Source organism: Myotis daubentonii, chromosome 6, assembly GCF_963259705.1.
Source record: "Myotis daubentonii chromosome 6, mMyoDau2.1, whole genome shotgun sequence".
Lineage (NCBI taxonomy): Eukaryota > Metazoa > Chordata > Mammalia > Chiroptera > Vespertilionidae > Myotis > Myotis daubentonii.
The window spans coordinates 93,746,548-93,763,889 of NC_081845.1; the positions used below are offsets into that span (position 1 = coordinate 93,746,548).

A 17,342-nucleotide genomic window follows, 5' to 3' on the forward strand; every position below is an offset into this window, starting at 1 on the left:
CATATGCAGTTGACCCTTGAACAATGCTGTGGTTAGGGACACTGACTCTCCCATGCAATCGAAAATCCATGTTTAACTTTCAATTCCCCCCAAAATTTAACTAAGAGCCTACTGTTGCCAAAACCGGTTTGGCTCAGTGGATAGAGAGTCAGCCTGCAGACTGAAGGGTCCCAGGTTCAATTCCGGTCAAGGGCATGTACCTTGGTTGCGGGCACATTCCCAGTAGATGTGTGCAGGAGGCGGCTAATTGATGTTTCTCTCTCATCGATGTTTCTAACTCTCTATTTCTCTCCCTTCCTCTCTGTGAAAAAATCAATAAAATATATTAAGAAAAAAAAAAAAGAGCCTACTGTTGACTGGAAACCTTATCAGTAACATGAACAGTTGATTAACACATTTTGTATGTTATATGTATTATATACAGTATTCTTGCAATAAAGTAAGCTAAAGAAAAGAAAATATCATTAAGAAAAATCATACGGAAGAGAAAACACTTTTACAGTACTATACATATTTATTGAAAAAAATCCGGCCCTGGCTGGGTGGCTCAGTTGGTTAGAGTGTTGTCCTGTACACCAAAAAGGGTTGTGGGTTCGATTCCTGGTCAGGGCTTATTAAGAGGCCAGATGTGTCTCTTTCTCTCTCTCTTTCTCTCTCTCTCTCTCTCTCCCTTCTTCTCTCTCTTAAAATTCAATAAATTCAATCCTTGGATGAGGATTTAAAAAAATAATAAATAATATAGAGAAAACTAACACATGGCGTTAAATATCAAGATAAACGTTATCCTTGGGGGTGGGTATGACTAAAAAGACACAGAAGGCTTCTGGGATACTGGAAGTGGTCTGTTTCTTAATGTGTTAACTTTGTAAAGAATCACTGAGCTATACCAGGTACACTTACGATTTGTTCACTTCATTATGTTACACCCTTCAATACAACTTACCAAAAGAACTATACTGAAATATCTGAAATACCATGTGTCATCTATTAGTTTAGGCAAAATTCCTACAGTTTTAATGATAATCTCTATTGGCAAGCCTCTGGAAAAACAAGATGTCTTACACACTGCTGGTGGAAACATAAAATCATAAAATCATTATAAAGGAAAATTTAGCAATGTCTATCAAAATTATACATGCATTTTCTCTTTGACCCAACAGTACCACTTCTAGGAATCTATCCCGAAATGCTAGTAAAAAAGTAGAAATAACCCAAATGTCCATCAAATGATGAATACATAAATAAAATGTGGTATATTCATACAATAGTATATTACTCAGCCATAAAAAGGAATAAAGTACTAATGCATGCTACAGCATAGCTAACCTTGAAAACATTATATTAAGTGAAAGAAGCCAATCACAAAAGACCAGATATCTGGTAGTATATGACTTACATTAAATAACCAGAATAGACAGAAAATAGGTTAATGGTTGCCTAATGCTAAGTCGGAAGAAAATTAGGAGCTACTGCTAATCGGTATGGGGTTTCTTTTTGGGTGATAAACATGTCCTAAAATTGATTGTGGTGATGGTTGCACAACCTTACCAAAAAAACTAAGTTTGGTGTATATACTGAAAGCCATTGAACTGTACACTTTAAATGGATGAATTTTATATGTGAATTATATCTCAATAAAGCTGTTTTCAAAAATATGCTGGCAAAATACTAACTGACTTATGAAAAAGGTCATTTATTGCTGCACTATTTCTAACAGCAAAGAACCTGGAAATAATTCAAATATCTATCAGTAGAGAACTGGCTATATAACTATGATGCCTCTATAAAATGTTACTAAAATACTGTGTAAAATATTACATAAAAGTAATGTATTCTGCAGGTGCAAAAAGAAACAAGGAATATTTCTCTATGAACGTCTATGGAGTGGTCTACAGGATATACTTTAAAAAGAAAAAAAGCCCTGTGCAAAGGGTTGATGGTATGCTACATTTTGTATAAGAAAGGAGGTGGGGACAACAAAAATATATATACATATAACATACCTTGCTTTATAGTTTTAACTTTGGAACTATGTAATTTGACTTGGTTAAAAATAATTTTAACTTTGGAACTATTTAATTTTATATAGTTAAAAAAATAAATTTTAAAAAATTTTTAAAAACTAATATAAAACTTCTGGAGGATAACACAGGAGAAAATGTAGATGTGATCTTGAGTATGGTGATCTTGGCCTTTTTAGATACAACACCAAAGATACAATCCATGACAGAAATCATGAGTAAGATGGACTTTATTTAAAAAACTTATGCTCTCCAAAAGACAGTTATCAAGAGAATGAGAAGACAAGCCATAGACTTGCAAAAGACATATCTGATAAAAGACTGTTACCCAAAATATACAAAGAACTCTTAAAACGCAACAATAAGAAAACAACTCAATTAGAAGATAGGCCAAAGGTCTTATTAGATACCTCACCAAAGATACACCAATGGCAAAGAGGCATATGAAAAGATGCTCCACATCTTGTCTTCAGGGAAATATAAATTAAAGCAACAATGAGACCACACTACATACCTACCAGAATGGCCAAAATCCAGAACACTGATAAGACCAAATGCTAGCAAGGATATGCAGCAGCAGGAACTCTCATTGATTATTGGTGAGAATGCAAAAATGATACAGCAACTATGGAAGACACTTTGCCAGTTTATTCCAAAACTAAACATACTCTTATCAGTACATTCTAGCAATTATGCTCCTTCAGATTCACCCACAGGAGATGAAAACTTATGTCCACACAAAAAACTTGCACATGGACAATTATAGCACCTTTATTCATAATTTCCAAAATTTGAAAGCTACCAAGGTGTCCTTCAGTAGGTAAATGGATAAACTGTGGTACACCCAGACAATGAAATATACTTCAGTGTTAAAAAGAAATGAGCAAGAGAGAAATAAAAAGACATACAGGAATTGTAAATGCATATAACTAAGTGAAAGAAGCCAATCTAAAAAAATAGAACCATACTATATGATTTCAACTATATGATATTCTGAAAAAGAAAAAACTAGAGCCCAGCCAGTATGGCTCAGTGGTTGAGCATCAACCTATAAACCAGAAGGTCACGGTTCGATTCCTGGTCAGAGCACATGCCCAGGTTGTGGGCTTGATCCCCAGTGTGGGGCATGCAGAAGGCAGCCAATCAATGATTCTCTCTCATCATTGATGTTTCTATCTCTCCTTCTCTCTTTCTCTCTGAAATCAATAAAAATAGATTTTAAAAGAAAAAAAAAGGAAAATCTAGAGACAGTGAAAAGACCAGTTATTGCCAGGGGTTGAGGTTGAGGTAAAGGATAAATAGGTGGAGTACAGAGGATTTTTAGGGCAGTAAAAATACACTCTATGATACTATAATGATTGATAAAAGTCAATATACATTTGTTCAAAAACATAAATGTACCCACAGAAGTGAACTTTAATGTAAACTGGTGATTATGATGTGTTAATGTAGGTTCAACACTTGGAACAAATGTATCACTCTGGTGGAGGATGTTGGCATTAGGGGAAGCTATGCACATGGGGGGAGCTGGGGTATGTGGAAAATCTCCTAACCTTCCTCTTAATGTAACTGTGAACCTAAAACTGCTGTTTAAACTGCTTTTTTAAAAAACTGAAACAAGCTGGCTTGGCTCAGTGGATAGAGCGCTGTTGGCCTGTGGACTGAAAGATCCCGGGTTTGATTCTGGTCAAGGGCATGTGCCAGGATTGTGGGCTCAATCCCCAGGAGGGGGGTGTAGGAGGTAGTTGACCAATGATTCTCATCATTGATGTTTCTATCTCTCTCACACTCCCTCCCTCTCTAAAATCAATAAAAATGTTTTTTTAAAAAAACAACACACACAAAAAACCTGAAACAACCTCTCTGTATGTCAAATTAGTACAAATCCATGTGAAGAATAATTTCAAATGACTTTTAAACACCCTCTTTTGACCATACATCCCTAATGGGACATATCATGAGGTTAAAACACATATATACACATAGAAATCTACTGCAATCAGTAATCTTATTGATAATTATAATATTGGTTTTATTTTTTTAACTATCAAAAAGTAAATAATTTATTACTATATTGTTGTTAGGAATCAAGATTCAGCATATGAGTAAAAAATATAAATATTAAATCTAAAAAAGTTAACTCAAATATAGTCAATAATATTGAAATAACTATGTATGTTGCCAGATGAGTACTAGACTTATCAGGGAGGGTCATTTTGTAAGTTACATAAATGTCTAACCACTATGCTTTATACCTAAAACTAATATAATATTGAATGTCTACTGTAATTGAAAAATAAACAGCCCTAGCCAATTTGGCTCAGTGGATACAGCATGTGCCTGTGAACTGAAGGGTCCCAGGTTCAATTCTGGTCAAGGGCACATGCCCAGGTTGCGGGCTCAATCCCAGGTAGGGGCCATGCAGGAGGCAGCCAACCAGTGATTCTCTCTTATCATTGATGTTTCTATCTCTCTCTCCCTCTCCTTTCCTCGCTGAAATCAATAAAAATGTATTTGTTTTAAAAAGAAAAAGAAACAAAATTAAAAATTAACTCAAAATCCTTTTTTATTAGAATTGAGAAATATCAGGATATTGTCATGATTTACTTTTCTTTTTTTAAATTTTTAAAATATTTTATTGATTTTTAGAGAGAGAAGAAGGAAGAGGGACACAGAGAGAGAAACATTGAGGTGTCAATCCGATGCCCCCTGACCGCCCCCTACCAGAGATCAAGCCTGTAACCTAGGCATGTGCCATAGACCGAGAATCAAACCCAGCAACCTTTTGGGGTTTTTTACATTCTTACTTGTGGTTTCTGTTCATTTGTTTTGTTTTTGTTTTGTTTTTTCCTCCTAGAAAAAAAGAAAAAACACAACCAGGCGGATTTATATGACAGTGTCAGGATAGCAGAGGGAAGAGAAAGGTCGGAGGCGTGGCACACAGGACAATGCCCAACCAACTGAGCCAGATGGGTCAGGGCTATTTTTCTCTCTTAAAAATACCTTTTCCCTAGAACTGAACACTAAAAAGGCTTTAAAGCAATGACAACTCTATGAATACCATTTCGCCCAGACTGTAGTCTCTAAATAACATGTCTCAGTAAAGGAATCAGGGTTCCTTAGAGAAATGTCTGATTCTAGGTCTGAGGTGAGGATGTATAGAGAAGCCTGAAACATCTTGTTCTGTCTAAAAGCAGGAAGATTATTGGAATCTTATCCCAAAGGACACAGGCCGTACTTTTGAAAGGTTTTCACTGGTCAATGATGGTTACATCTGAATACCAAAAAAGAATAATGACTATAAGAGTATGATATACAACAAATATATTAAAAAAGTAAATGTAATTGTAGGATATAAAAATGTAAAATGTGAAAGCATGTAAAATGTAAAAAGAATGTAAAATAGTAAACCACTCTGGAAAAGTTTGACAATTTCTTTAAAAAATTAAATTTGTACCTATTACACCACCCAACCACTACAGTCCTAGATTTTTACCCAAGAGAAATAAAAGCACACAACCACAGAAAAACTTGTATATGTACATGTACATTCACAGCAGCCTTATTCACAATAGCCAAAAACTGGAAATAAAATGTCCATCAATAAGTGAATAGATAACAAGTCGTGGTATAACCACACAATGAAATATTACTCAGCAATAATAGGAATGAACTCTTGATACACTCAACAACATGTGTGAATCTCAAAATAATTATACTGAAGACATACTATATAATTTCATTTATATATAATTATAGAAAAAGCAAACTAATCTACAGTAACAGAAAGGCAATGTTTGCAGATAGAAGGAGGGCTGGGTAAGAGAAGGGAGGGAATATAAAGGAGAACAGTATGTGTGAGTGTGATGGATTCATATAAGTTTTTTTTTTAAATATATTTTATTGATTTTTTACAGAGAGGAAGGGAGAGAGATAGAGAGTTAGAAACATCGATGAGAGAGAAACATCGATTAGCTGCCTCCTGCACATCTCCTACTGGGGATGTGCCCGCAACTCAGGTACATGCCCTCGACCGGAATCGAACCTGGGACCTTTCAGTCCGCAGGCTGACGCTCTATCCACTGAGCCAAACCAGTTTCAGCCATATAAGTTTTGCATATGCCAAAACTTATCAAATTGTATACTTTATATATGTGCAGTCTATTTTATGTCCATCATAACATAATAAAGCTATAAAAATGATTTAAAATGATAAACCTCTGCCTTCCTCTTCCCACCCTCAAAAAAATCTCTTCAGAGATTATTAGGGTGTCAACTCATAATTCTTTTTCCATTGATATATAATTTACATATACCATTGTGTTAGTTTTAGATATACATCAGTTTTACATTTGATAAAGGCAAAGAATACAGCATTTGTACTGACATTCTTGTACAAACTGTATTTCAGGATAATCAAATAGTTGGCGAAAGAAAATTTTTTATAGAAAATCACAGCTAATAAATGCAATGGAAAGAAAACAATTATAAAGTCCTTACTTTGCATTTCACAGTAAAATAAAGGATCTAGACAACTACCATTCTCCTTAAACCAGGAGATGAAAGGTAGATAAAGAACTTATCATAATGGACAAATTAGGCCAACACCATTTAAATCCACTAATTAATCTTAACCAAAGGAACATGATATTATGCGCCTCCAGATGTGTTACAATAGGAAATACACAATACTATTTCTGAAATATTCTTACCAAAAAAATTGAATCAAATCAAGCCTTTAAATCTAACTACCAGACTTAACGAGAAACATTTTAAATGACACTTTGAGTATACAATCAGACAAAAATATAAAATGTGGAAAATTTCTTATAAAAAATAATCCAGCCTACCCAGCGTGGTTCAGTGGTTGAGCATCCACCTATGAACCAGGAGGACACAGTTCAATTCCTGTTCAGGGCATATACCTGGGTTGCAGGCTCGATCCCCTAAGAATTTAACTTTTTAAAGGGGGGCGTGCTGGAGGCAGCCGATAATAAAAATAATCCAGTTTCTATAAAGAATAATGGTTTATTAAAAGTGTGACTCAGTTGGTTGAATGTCATCCCATGCATCAAAAGATTGCCAGTTGCCGAAACTGGTTTGGCTCAGTGGATAGAGCGTCGGCCTGGGGACTGAAAGGTCCCAGGTTCGATTCTGGTCAAGGGCATGTACCTGGGTTGCGGGCACATCCCCAGTGGGAGATGTGCAGGAGGCAGCTGATCGATGTTTCTCTCTTATCGATGTTTCTAACTCTCTCCCTTCCTCTCTGTGAAAAATCAATAAAATATATTTAAAAAAAAAAAAAAAAAGATTGCCAGTTTAATTCCCGGTCAGGGTACACACCCAGGTTGTGGGTTCCACCCTCCCACCGCCCCCACCCCCGTGTGGGGCATGCAGGAGGCAGCCGATCAATGATTCTCTCTTATCATTGATGTTTCTATCTCTCGCTCCCTCTCCCTTCCACTCTGAAATCAATAAAAATATAGTATTAAATAAATTAAATAAGAGCACATTATCCATTTAAAAAAAAGTGTGTTGATTGGGGGGGGCGGGGTAATGAGAATTAAGAAGTTTTAAAACTCCTATCACCCAAATATAATATACAGAGCTCTTTGATCAGTGTATTGTAAAAAATATTTTAGAGACAATTCAGGAAAATTAAATATGAAATTCATATAAATAATATTAAGGAATTCTTGTTAATTCTATTAACTGTGATAACAGTACTGTGGGTTCTTTCTTGTTTTTTCTCCCCAGTCTTTGTCTGTTAAAGATACATGATACAGAAGTGTTTACGGGTGGAATTAGATAGTGTCTGGGATTTGCTTTCAAGTATTATAGCATAAACACACACACACACACACACACACACACAAAATGGCAAAAGAAAGGTGAAAAAAATGGCCAAATGTTAATAATTGTTGTGGTGAGATCTTGGGTACATAGGGTTGCATTACACTATTCTCTTTACTTTAGTGTATGTTTGAATTTTCCATAATTTAAAATTTTTATTCTTTAATTAAAAGGTGAACTCGACCAGTAATATTTCCAACCAACCTCTGTCCTGAAGCAAGGGCAATGGGAGACTGTCCATTGGGAGGCCGCGGCTCCTCACATGTCTTCATCTCCACCTCCACCTTATCCAGACACTGAAATAAAAGCCACAAAGAGCTAAGCATCTGCACAGAAACCCACATAGCACAGATTGGTCTTACTCATCCCTGTGCTCCAGTGCCTAGCCGGAAGCTACATTCACAGTAACGGACAATATCTGTTGAATGAATGAACAAATTGAAATACAAAGAGAGGTCTCATCTTTTCCCTTTCACTTCCATTAGCAGAAGAACTCCATAACAAGCATGGGATTAGCTCACAGCAGAAAACAGAAACATAAATCCAAGTTACAGAAATATTACCAGCCCTCAGGATTTGTCTTTGGGATAAAGATATGCACCACTCAGTTCCTAAAGAGCTGTCATTTGATAATCACCCAATAGTCAGCATTAACTAAACTTCCAATTTTTCCTGTTAGGATTCTAAGGGAAAATAGGGAAATCTACAGGTAGTACCTGCACAGCAAAACCTGTTATGAAAAACTACAAAAACAAAACCAACTCAGGACTCCTGGGTCTTGTGTTTCAGCACTAATTCCTATAATACCCATTAGTCCCAGAATTTGTCCAAACAATAGTAGCTCTGTCTCAGAGAGAAGCTCACAGGCCAGACAAAGCACCCACAGCTCCCAAAGCCTATCAGGACTCCTCCCCCTCTTCTCTCAGATCTCTTAAACTCTACCCCAGCCATCCCCCTGGATTATTTGCAATCAAGACAAACCATTACCAAGCAAATTGGGTGCGTCTTCAACTTTGTCCACTGGATCTGAAAGAGAAAAGCAAAGACTCAGGACTGTGGAAGGCAGGCCTGCTGGCCCAAGAAAGCAACAGTACTCTGACCCCCATTCTCACCCGGATGGAGGCCTTGTTGCAGTAGACCCGAGTGATGGCTAACCAGGTAGGCAGCTCCAGCACATTCTGTAGAACCTCTTCATCCAGCTCCAGATTGGTCAGCTGACCCTCCCCTTTCAGGGTGCTCAAATTGATTTTGTCTGGGGAAAGATTTTTAGTGAACCTGAAAAGAGTAATGATAAGAACCCATTATTTCCACGGGAACATGCTAAACAGCATTACAGCCAATAACACTTCTGAATTTAGAGAAAAGAGAACGTTAAAGAATAAACATCTAATGACCACACTGTCTCTATGCCATGGAAGATGCTAGGTGTGACCTATCATTCTACTCATGATTGTGTCATCTTTCTACTCAAGAGCCTACAATTGCGATTCTGGCAATATGGTTGTAACACTAGCAACATAGGCTTTTCTGTTATTTCTGAATCCCCACATAAAAAGAGACAGAGCATGGAGGGCAGGGGACAGGAAGAGTAACCCCCCCCCCCACACACACACACACACACACCACAAAAAACAGAGCAACTAGATAGCAACACAAAAGCCCATGGACAGCCCAACTGCAGTGGCTCAGTTGGTTGAGCATCATCCCATGCACTGAAAAGCTGTGGGTTCGATCTTGGTCAGGGTACTTACGAAAGCAACCAATCGATGTCTCTCTCTCTCTCTCTCTCTCTCTCTCTCTCTCTCTCTCTCTCTCTCTCTCTCCCCTACCTCCCCCCCCCCAAACATGTCCTTGGGTGAGAATTTTTAAAAAATAACACCAGAAGATAAAGCACCCTTATAACACCCGCCCCCCCCATACAAGCAAGAGGGCAAAAACATCAACAGCCACAAGACATGAGTGCTATAAGCAGCTGTGCAGATCTACACAGAGGGAAGCAATAAGACATCTGACAGACCAGAGAACAGAAGAACCCCAAGCCAACCAAGTCTTAAATGTAAGACAATGTGACCAATTTGAGAACAGCAATTGAAACTGGAGGGGTTCTGTCCACTGTGTGGCCCAAAGTAGCTGAAGCAGTCCAGCCCTATAAACTCATATAACTAACCAAGGCTTCTTCCCAGGACAGGGGCTCTGCACTGAGAAGAAACTGCTGGGAGAGGAATCCAAACTGAGTAAGATGGGATAACAAATGAAAAAAACAGTCCAAATTAAAGGGTGTGGGCTATGGGGGGAGGATAAGCACTTACATTTTTTAACACTACTTGAAACAACAGAAGAGGGAGCTCTATGAAGTTAAAATATGAAACTGTAAGAGGCTAATTATTACCTTAAATAGGGTAAAATGAACCCCAGCCTCTTACACATACCTTTGATGTTATAAAATACATGACCTCCACCTATAGTCTTGCCACAAGGATTGAACCTGAATCTCATCATGCTATTCACTGGGTCCAGTTGTTAACCCCTAGAGTGCCGGGGAGCGCGATCGCGCTCTTCCTGTCTTTCGCCAAAAGTGCCGGGAGCACTTTAACATTATATGTTTTGTTCAAATTTTTTTTTCTACTAGTATTTTATAATACAATCAGCAAACAATATATGTCAAAGATGAAAACAAATGTAGTAAAGGTTTCCTTAAGTTTTTGACTATGTAACTTCATTTACTTGCAATTCATAATTTTTTTCCTAAACTGCTGTAAAATCAGCAAAAATGCCTTGGCAATTTTAGCATAGTTCCTAGGATATTGGTTGGCACTCAAAGGGTTAATTTGCAGAAAATACAGGACAGAGGAAAACTACTGAACTGCATTCTAAGTGTGCAATCAGTAAGATCCAAACCATGGGAAACTCTATAGGTCAAGTGGCCTGGATATAAACAATTCACACAGGCCAATCTTCCCACTAGTCTATATTCACTGTCTAGTCTAGTCTTTGCTCATGTGTTCTCACCCACTCCCTTGCCTGGAGGACCCTCATCAACATCTGCCATTCAAGGCCCAACTCAAGACTGCTCACTGGCCTTCTTTCACTAACTGCTACAACGCACATTAAACAATTAGGGCTGCCCTAGCCGGTTTGGCTCAGTGGATGTAGCGTCGTCGGCCTGCGGACAGAAAGGTCCCAGGTTCAATTCCGGTCAAGGGCACATGCCTGGGTTTTGGGCTCGGTCCAACGTGCAGGAGGCAGCCAATCAATGATTCCCTCTCATCACTGATGTTTCTACCTCTCTCTTCCTCTCCAAAATCAATAAAAAAATAAAACAATTAGGGTCTTAGGATGTTCTCTAATTCTCCCATGTGTAACCAATTAGATGTTAAGCTCTTTGAAGCCAGGGGCTTAGTCTTAGCCATCCCTCCTAATCTAAATGGTTACCTGGCAGAATTCTGGGCCTATGTTCTGTACCTTTCAGCTAATTGCACTGCTGGCTAACTAGTCCCAGCTCCCTTCTCTTACCTCCTTTGGCTGATCAATATAAGGCCAGTTCCTCATAGCATAACCTTCTCTCCTGTATGGTAAACTATCTAGATGAGTCTCCTCATTCTTTCTCACTGTTACTGCCTCTCATAATTACTATTTTCCACACAATAATTAATTGTATTTGGCCCTCCACTGTAACTATACTTAGCCCTTACATATATTAGATGCTAATAATTGACTTTATTTTTTTTTAATATTTTTTATTGATTTTTTACAGAGAGGAAGGGAGAGGGATAGTTAGAAACATTGATGAGAGAGAAGCGTATGAGAGAGAAGGGTATGTGCCAGCACCCAAGGTACATGCCCTTGACCGGAATCGAACCTGGGACCTTTTAGTCCGCAGGCCGACGCTCTATCCACTGAGCCAAACCAGTTAGGGCAGACTTAAGATTAATATATATTTTTACTGCCCAGCTGGCATAGCTCTGGTTGAGCATCAACCTACGAACCAGCAGGTCATGGTTGGATTCCTGGGCAGGGCACATGCCTGGGTTGCGGACTCAATCCCCAGTGTTGGGTGTACAGAAGGTAGTCAATCAATGATTCTCTCTCATCACTGATGTTTCTATCTCTCTCTCCCTCTGAAATCAATAAAAATATTTTATATATGTGTGTGTATGTGTGTATGTGTGTGTAGTTTACCAACTTTTTATTTTTCACACATACCCTTTCCTTTTACTAAGCTGTGTTTCTAGTGTTTTTGGTTTTCCTTAAACCATAAGATCATGACATGTAAGAGTTTTATCTTGAATTTTTCTACAATGCCCAAAATGTACAAAGACTCTTTAACAATATTTCAAATAACAGTAAAAAAAATTTTTAGAAATTTATAAACATGCAAAACAATGCTGTATAATAATAAGGGATACGTAGGAATGCACTGGCATGAAAAAAAATTTAGGAAAAGTGTTTATATGTGGGACAAGGGAAGGGGTCCACAGGAAGCTTCAACTATATGGATAATACTTATTTCTCAATGGAGTTGGGAGGTGACTATATGGCTGTTCATTATATTACTCTTTTTACCTTTTTATATGGTAACTAGCTATAATAATAAAAGCATAATATGCTAATTAACTGGACAGCCGAATGACCTTCTGGACATCATTCCGGACGTCCTTCTGGATGAAGCCGTGACGGCAGGGGCAGAGGCAGAGGCAGAGGTGGTTAGGGGCGATCAGGCAGGAAGGCAGAGGCGGTTAGGGGCGATCAGGTAGGCAGGCTAGTAGTTAGGGGCAATCAGGCAGGCAGGCAGAGTAGTTAGGGGCAATCAGGCAGGCAGGCAAGCAGTTAGGTCCTGGATTGTGAAAGGGATGTCCAACTGCCAGTTTAGGCCCTGGGTTCCCTGTGGGAACGGGCCTAAACCGGCAGTCGGACATCCCCCGAGAGGTCCCAGATTGTGAGAGGATGTAGGCCGGACTGAGGAACACACCCGCCTCCCACCCCTGCCCTGGGCCTCTAGTTTAATAATAAATCCTTCTAAGATTTCTGCCAATTACCTATCGTATATACTTATTATTGAGAGAACTACTCGGCCATGGGTCTCTTATACTGCTACATGGTCTTGCTCGTTATGCCAAAAATGCACAATCCTGACCACTCCTCACCCAGGCCACTTCTCAGGATTGTGTTGCCAAGAGCAGCGTTGAGAGATAATGTCCCCTCCAGAACAAAGAGTAGGCTTATTTACCACTCACCAAAAGCAATGGGTTCCCCAAATTCAACGTTCCACTCCTATAACACATGTGCAGGCATCTATCTGGGTCCATTCATGTCATTCCCATGGGACTTAGGGCATGGGGACTAATTGTAAACATAAGCTTATGCTGCTTGCTAGGCTATAAGTAATTAAGTCCTTTGTCTCTGATTTAGGAATCTCATGTTTTCTGCACATACATGAACTGTAGCAGGCTAATTATTAGATTCTATACAGGGTAAAGTAAAATCCCAGACCCTTAGACATACTTTTACTTATTTTAATTAATAAAAGAAACTTAAATAAATATTTACTGAATATAAACCAATTCTGTTCTCTGATTAAAAAGACAAGCTTTCTCTAATGGCTCTTATCATCTAGAAACTAACTTGCCACAGAGGGAAAGAATTCCTCTTTTCCTGTAAGGAATGGCTACCATCGTGGAAAAAGGATTGGGGTGTGAAAGAGAAAAAAAGAATATCTTAACACTTCCACTACATGAAACCACAACCAAAAGAAAAGGAAGATGCCCTAGCTCAGTGGTCAGCAAACTTGCGGCTCGCAAGCCACATGCGGCTCTTTGGCCTCTTGAGTGTGGCTCTTCCACAAAATACCGACTTTTGCGCATGGGCCACGAAGTTTCAATAGCACTGTACATGCGCACCCGCATGTGGTATTTTGTGGAAGAGCCACACTTAAGGGGCCAAAGAGCCGCATGTGGCTCGCGAGCTGCAGTTTGCCGACCACTGCCCTTACCAGTTTGGCTCAGTGAATAGAGCGTCAACCTGCCGAATGAAGGGTCCCTGGTTCGATTCTGGTCAAGGACACATGCCCGAGTTGCAGGCTCCATCCCCAGTAGGGGTGTGCAAGAGGCAGCCTATCAATGATCTTCTCTCATCATTGATGTTTCTATCTCTCTCTCCCTCTCTATTCCTCTCTGAAATAAATAAAAAATATATATTTTTTTCTTTTTTTTAAAGGAAGATTGCCCTAACTGGTTTGACTCAGTGGATAGAGCATCAGCCTGCAGTCTCAAGGGTCCCAGGTTCGATTCCGGTCAAGAGCATGTACCTTGGTTGCGGGCACATCCCCAGTATGGAATGTGCAGGAGGCAGCTGATCGATGTTTCTCTTTCATCGATGTTTCCAACTCTCTATCCCTCTCTCTTCCTCTCTGTAAAAAATCAATAAAATATATTTTTTTAAAAAAGGAAGATATATAATGCATGCCCCCTTGAGAAATATGGAGGCAACATAGTCCTGAGGGAAGGAAAGGAAAGTAGAAAACAGAACTCAACATTATTTGTAATCACTAAGTACAGGCAGGCTTTCTTTTTCAAGTCCCTTGTGTATTTATTTATTATTTTTTTCAAGTCCCTGTGTATTTAAAGATATTACAATTATGTCCTGGCTGGTGTGCCTCAGTTGAGTGTTGTTCCATGCCCCAAGAGGACACAGTTCGATTCCTGGTCGGGGCATATGCCCAGCTTTTGGGCCCCATCCCCATCCTTTCCTCTCTAAAAAAATCAATAAAAACATATTTTTTAAAAAAGATACTACAATTATTATTTCTTCCTAGCAGCCATTCCTTTACTGTTAAATATTCAGGAAAGCCACATCCGCTCAGAAATTGGGTCAGGCATCCTTCAGAAGTATTTGTCTTAAAGATAAGAATATTTGAAGACATAAAATTAGTTTGTAAAAACTGTATGTTTCCTAATGTCCTCACCACAGATTCTGATAAGACCCCATCTTCCTACCATAGCTGAGACATGGAAGGAATAGCCACTGTCAACGATGGAAGTAAGGATCCCTTTAATACACAGGAGAGAGGAGAAAAGTTTAAGAGTCACTAAACAGGCTGCTTTTCCTGGTGATAAAAAGGCATTTTTAAGAAAAGAAAGTGATAGGGACTTTTTCAAGTATATTCCTCTCTGAAAAAAGAGGAACATACTTCCAATAAAATGAAACATACACATAGCTAAGAATAAGCTACACTGCTTGCTCCACTGACATTCTCAGAGTGATTATACTCAATAGGTGTCAAAGATCTAATTTCTACATTGTATTCTATGCAAAATGTACCTATTTACATCTCCATACAAAATAAATGTCATTTTCGAAGCCTTGAATTAAAAAGTATGAAATTGTGTTACATTTCACCTTAACCATGCCAGTATTTAGGGCAATGTGTGACAAACTATGTGCCTCTGATCCTGTAGATGGCATCACTTTGGTATGTTTATTTTAACATGCAGATCATTGGGCCACACCCCGGATATGCAGAATCACAATGGGGAGTTGGGTAAGGAATCAGAATTTTTAATAAACTCAAGGCGATTTCTTCTGTTCTCCAAAGTTTGAGAGTGCCTTAATTTGAGGTTTCAATTAACCAACTAAAATACTTCAAGGAAGAGAAAGCCAGAGGCTGCAGAGGGAAAAGAGATGCATAAATCCATTCTTCAAGAACAAAGTTTTCAACTTCTATCCTCATTATGGCTTGGTGGTTAAGAGCACAGGCTTTAGAGTTAGACTTGGGCTCAAAATCTGGCTCTGTCACTTACTAATACTGTGACTTTAGGCAAACTGTTCAACCCACCTCACAGGGCTGCTGGAATTAAAAGAGCTGCATAGGTAACATACATTAAATAACTGGCATTTATTAAGTGCTCAATAAATAAATCATAATCATTGTTATTTCTGGATTTCACTACCCTCTCCCTTTAGAAAAGGCTTAAATTATTATCTTTTAAAAAAGGTTTAGGAGATCATTTCAAAATGTATACAAATATTGAATCATTACAACTGAAACTAACAATTTTTTAAAAGATTTAGGAAGCTTAGATTATTATCTGAGGACTCAGGTTTTCTTCAATAGTCAACCCCCTCAGATCTACCTTCCTATCTCAATGTAGCATCTACTATTCCCAGTATGCTTGTTTCTACCCTTTCAACCTAGGTTTCTAGAAATTGAAATCTGAACAAGATTAAAACCGAATTCGTGTTCCCCAGAAATCCTACCCATTATATCCCACTCTGACTCCAAGAATAGATCTTCATCTCTTGTCTCTCTAGTATTAATGGGTCACAAGAGAACAGAAGACAGGAAATAAAAGTATAAATGAAATAGTCAAAATCAGTCTTATAAGGGCAGGGCCAACCAATTGAAAACAACAGGCCTAGAGGTGCTAACCAGCAGTTCTATGAACTTTGTAGCCATGTCAATTGGCAAATGACAACACTGACTTCTTCAGGGCAATTCTGACAGTAACCAGGTGGACTTATGTCTCTGGTTGTCTTGAAGATGATGGCATGTGTGTGAACACCAGCCAGCCAGGACTGGAGAGTCAGCTCAGGGAGGACTGTTCAGCAGCCTGCTGGCACACTGCCCTCATCAATAGCACTAACACAGAGGAACAGGAAAAGCACAAAACCTGTCTTCCCACCCCAAACAGGATTAGGCCCTGGATAAAAAGTGATCATTTGTATTTCCAGGTAGGGCACAGAACAATAGGCAAGCGACAGGATAAACCTCCTTTCCTTATATAATTTTGACTATCAGAGTAGAGAATCTCTACAGAGATTACCTGCTTCAATCTCTATCTATTCACACAATCCCCTTAACTTTTTCCCCAGACATTTTTACTCTGCCTGGACATACAAGAACGCTGACTTAACATTTTTTTCTAGGCCACTGCTGAGTATGGAGATGGACACACAGCTTAAAATAATTTTATGTCTTTTTATCCTATAGACTAGGCTAGATCAATGTCCTTTGGTCAACTAAGAGTCATTTAAAAACAATTTACTTTGTAAAACACAAATGGTTTTGGAAAAGCCTCATCCCCTGACCTGGACTAGCAGAAACAGACTACTGATGATAATGACATTTTACTTTGTACACAGCCTTGAACTAAGGAACTTACATACATTATTTCCATTAGCCTTCACTATATTTCATTTTTCCCATTTTAAAAGGGAAGAACATGGGGTTCAGATGTGAAGTAATTTGCCCACGGTGACAGGGCAGGAAGAGGCAGAGGCAGAGGCAGAGTATGAACCCAGGTCTGCTCACTGGATTGCCTTACTTCTACTAACATCTCTTAATACTGTGTTCCTCCAAAACACACCTGGCACAAAACAGATTTACAAGCTGTCTCAGAAATGGGTAGAGGACATCCTTTCCCTTTTTACCTACCATGGACTGCTTAACCTGTTGTGTAAGAAGAATAAATC

The 17,342-nt window shown here is 38.7% G+C and overlaps 1 protein-coding gene across 4 annotated transcripts in view; it reads right to left on the bottom strand.

Moving 5' to 3' along the window:
* The window catches only part of BLTP3A (bridge-like lipid transfer protein family member 3A), a 60,409-nt gene that overhangs the window by 32,473 nt on the left and 10,594 nt on the right, over nt 1-17,342 (bottom strand). For 2 of the 4 annotated variants that reach the window (XM_059701908.1, XM_059701912.1), the window contains exons 2-4: nt 8,987-9,149; nt 8,862-8,900; nt 8,079-8,170 (exon numbers count right to left, since the gene is read on the bottom strand). In XM_059701908.1, the coding sequence (XP_059557891.1) occupies nt 8,079-8,170; nt 8,862-8,900; nt 8,987-9,149 (294 nt within the window). Of the gene's footprint in view, nt 1-6,871; nt 7,033-8,078; nt 8,171-8,861; nt 8,902-8,986; nt 9,150-17,342 lie in introns of those variants that run through there. The other 2 variants (XM_059701910.1, XM_059701911.1) reach the window with 2 other exon arrangements.